This window comes from Aotus nancymaae, unplaced genomic scaffold (genome assembly GCF_030222135.1).
Source record: "Aotus nancymaae isolate 86718 unplaced genomic scaffold, 86718_ANA_hifiasm-v0.15.2.pri h1tg000012l, whole genome shotgun sequence".
NCBI lineage: Eukaryota > Metazoa > Chordata > Mammalia > Primates > Aotidae > Aotus > Aotus nancymaae.
The window spans coordinates 28,784,425-28,788,130 of NW_026988423.1; the positions used below are offsets into that span (position 1 = coordinate 28,784,425).

Genomic DNA, 3,706 nt, shown 5'->3' on the forward strand with positions numbered 1-3,706 from the left:
ATCCAACCGCTATTATACTCTGTTACCTAATAGTAAAATAGTACATTTGCATTTGCTCTACTGAAAGAGTCGAGAGGATTACAAACAAGGCATGAGAAGTTCTTAGAACATTCAGTCAAAGTTATCAGTACAGTTCTTTGGGTGTTCAGGAATTGAGCAGTACCAACATCCACTGTTACAGCATAGAATACAGAGATAGTTCTGAGATGTATCTGTGTATCCCATATTTCAGGGATGCCAGGGTCTTTTACTGCTAACATAGATGAGGAACAGGCAGAGAACTGCAACTACCTGGTTGAAAAAAACTTGAATTTCGTTTCACATTTTATTGTGCTAGTGGGATAATAAATACCTAACTCAAATTTTCTTTTTCTCTTTCTACGTAAAATTTCCGGAGAAAATGGTAGAAGGAAATTATTCCACAGTGACTGAGTTTATCCTCGCTGGGCTAACAGACAAACCAGAGCTCCAGCTGCCTCTTTTCCTCCTCTTCCTGGGAATCTATGTGGTCACAGTGGTGGGCAACCTGGGAATGATCACACTGATTGGGTTCAGTTCTCACCTGCACACTCCCATGTACTATTTCCTCAGCAGTCTGTCCTTCATTGATCTCTGCCATTCCTCTGTCATTACCCCAAAAATGCTGGTGAATTTTGTGTCAGAGAGGAATGTTATCTCCTATGCAGCATGCATGACTCAGCTCTACTTCTTCCTTGTTCTTGTCATATCAGAATGTCACATGTTGGCTGCAATGGCTTATGACCGCTACGTTGCCATATGTAACCCACTGCTTTACAATGTTGCCATGTCTTATCAGGTCTGCTCCTGGATGGTAGTTGGGGTGTATTTCATGGGTTTGATTGGCGCCACAGCTCACACAGTCTGCATGCGAAGAGTGCTTTTCTGTAAGGCTGATGTAATCAACCATTACTTCTGTGATCTTTTCCCACTCCTGGGGCTCTCCTGCTCCAGTACTTCTATCAATGAAATAGTAGTTTTGTGCTTCAGTGCATTTAATATCCTTTTCCCCAGCCTCACCATCCTTAGCTCTTATATCTTCATCATTGCCAGCATCCTCCGTATTCGCTCCACTGAGGGCAGGTCTAAGGCCTTCAGCACTTGCAGCTCCCACATCTCAGCTGTTGCTGTTTTCTTTGGATCTGCAGCATTCATGTACCTGCAGCCATCATCTATCAGCTCCATGGACCAGGGGAAAGTGTCATCTGTGTTTTATACAACTGTTGTGCCTATGCTGAACCCCCTTATCTACAGCCTGAGGAATAAAGATGTCAAAATTGCCTTAAATAAGTTCCTTGAAAAAAGACATTTCTTGTAAAGGCGGGTATTTTGCTTTAGCAAAAAATTTTAATTTCCGGAGAAGGTTGATAAGGAAACAGTCTAGGTATGCCCACAAGTAATGAGATGGCTGCTACTACTTGGTTATTTGGAAGAAAGAGGCCAAAGGTAAGGCTGAATTTATAGAATCAATAACATATGGACACCATTTACGGGATGCAACAGGGTTCATCCACCCAGAGTAACATGTATCACTTCTAAACATTTAAAAAATTTTTCAAAAGTCTCCATGTGAGTGATTATACTTTATATGTATGGAATATGGCACTTTTTTTGGGCAAGACTATTTATGTTACTTCAGGGAATAATTGTATCTTGTCAGTCCCTATGATATTCTCAATACCTGTGTACCTGAGCTTTTCTACTAAGTGTATAGGTAAACACTTCTGGAAGTGTTACCTCTAAAATAAATAATTGCAACCATTTTGAATACAAAATTCAATCACTAATTCTTACTAAGTGTGTAGAAATATATTAGGGAATATGGAGGCATATGATGGGTAATAAAACAGTTTCTACCCATAAGGAGATAATACTTAATAGAAGAGATTGACAGTAATAAACACTACTAAATACATTTTGTGTATTTTGACATATATTTATGTAACATTTCTTGCACCACAGTTTTGGGACTATGCTACCACTTCCATTTTCCTAATAATCCTGTACTAATTTTCCTTTATCCCAGAGATATAATGCGTTTTTTCCTCCACATACACTGTAGAATCCCAGAATTTAAAATGACATTCTTTTATTATTGCAATCGTATGGGTTATTTATTCACACGGAAAAGTTAAAACAGAAAAATCATTTTCTCAATAATGACAAGTACCCCTCTTACCCAAAATGTACTGTATACTCTGGGTAAAAACATTTTTTTTGAGGGGGAAAGGAGACTTTCAACCTGTAAATTTCTTCTATCCTTCACCTAATTAAGCTTAAGGTTTTAAGAACAGCAACCAGAAACTTCAGAAGTCCTTCTGGGAGATAATCGTTCCCGTAAGTGAGTCTCAGTAAGTCTTGGTGGAACAGTCAGTGGCTCAGCTCCCATATTCTCTCTTGTCTGTGGTAGCAGCACATAGATATTTTTTCTTGTGTCTCCCTAGAATAGCTCCTCAGAGTCTTGGAATCAGATATTTCAGTTTGGTTCTAGAGCTACTATTAGAGGACAGGTCATGGTTGTGTTCTTTCTGATGCCTCTGAGCTTCAAGGCCTTCAAAAAAAGTTGCATTAAGGAGATCAGTGTGGACATCTCCAGGGCTCTTCACTGTTCACATCTATTATGCTGTGCCCAGAAGCAGAGCACAGGGACACTAATTCGTCTTTAATTCTGAATAAAAATCACCTGGTTAAATCACATTTTACAAACCTTCTGTTGAATCGGACAGGCATAAAATAGCACTTGCTTTGTCATCTGCTTGCCTCCAAGTATGTAACATGAACACTCCAATGTGATGTCACCTTCATCTCACCATAAACCCAAGTATTCTAATGAGACAGAGGTTATTCCACTCTTTGAATCATAGAGGAAACTTGCTTCCTGATTTTCTGTGTACTAATCAGGCCTTATCTTTATACTTCATGTTTTTATCCTAAAAAAAATCTGTGTGTATATCTAGTAATATATGTGTGTATGCTTATGTGTAGCACAGATGTATGTGTGTGTATTGTATATCAATATGCATTTGTATTGCTTATATATGTTTTTAAAAGTGTATGGGCTGGGCACGGTGGCTCATGTCTGTAATCCCAGCACTTTGGAAGGCCAAGGTGGGCGGATCACAAGGTCAAGAGATCGAGACCATCCTGGCCAACATGGTGAAACCCTGTCTCTACTAAAAAAATACAAAAATTAGCTGGGCGTGGTGGTGCGCGCCTGTAGTCCCAGCTACTCGGGAGGCTGAGGCAGGAGAATTGCTTGAACCCAGGAGGCGGAGATTGCATTGAGCCGAGATTGCGCCACTGCACTCGAGCCTGGTGCCTGACGCCAGAGCGAGACTCTGTCTCAAAAGAAAAAAAAAGTGTATGTATGTGTCTTTTTTATTTAATTACTCTAGGCTAATTGATAAGTGATGGGTAAAAATGACAGTTTATGATTTTTCTGTTTCTAAACATTTGTTTGTATATTAAAACTATTAAAATGCATTTGTAATGATAAAATATGTCTGAACCATTTCTAGTGAATCTGACAACTGGTGGAAAATATGGTATTCAAGTGTTAGGATAGATATCCAGTAGATTCCAAACTGGATATAAAACATTACCACAAAAAAGAAGGATGAAGCACTGTGATAAACTTGGATATTGTTCTCAGAGTTTAGTTTGTCTTTTATTTGTCTGACACAACCAT

General features: G+C 39.0%; 1 protein-coding gene across 1 annotated transcript; it reads left to right on the forward strand.

Annotated features, from left to right (window-relative positions):
• Positions 1-400: 400 nt before the first annotated feature.
• Positions 401-1,336, forward strand: LOC105729730 (olfactory receptor 8G50-like). The gene has a single exon (XM_012470645.2). The coding sequence runs from the start codon at positions 401-403 to the stop codon at positions 1,334-1,336; it is 936 nt and encodes a 311-aa protein (XP_012326068.1).
• Positions 1,337-3,706: the final 2,370 nt, after the last annotated feature.

What these genes read in the sequence shown, in the direction of transcription:
- LOC105729730 (XM_012470645.2), top strand. Translation starts at nt 401, where the DNA reads ATGGTAGAAGGAAATTATTCCACAGTGACTGAGTTTATCCTCGCTGGG.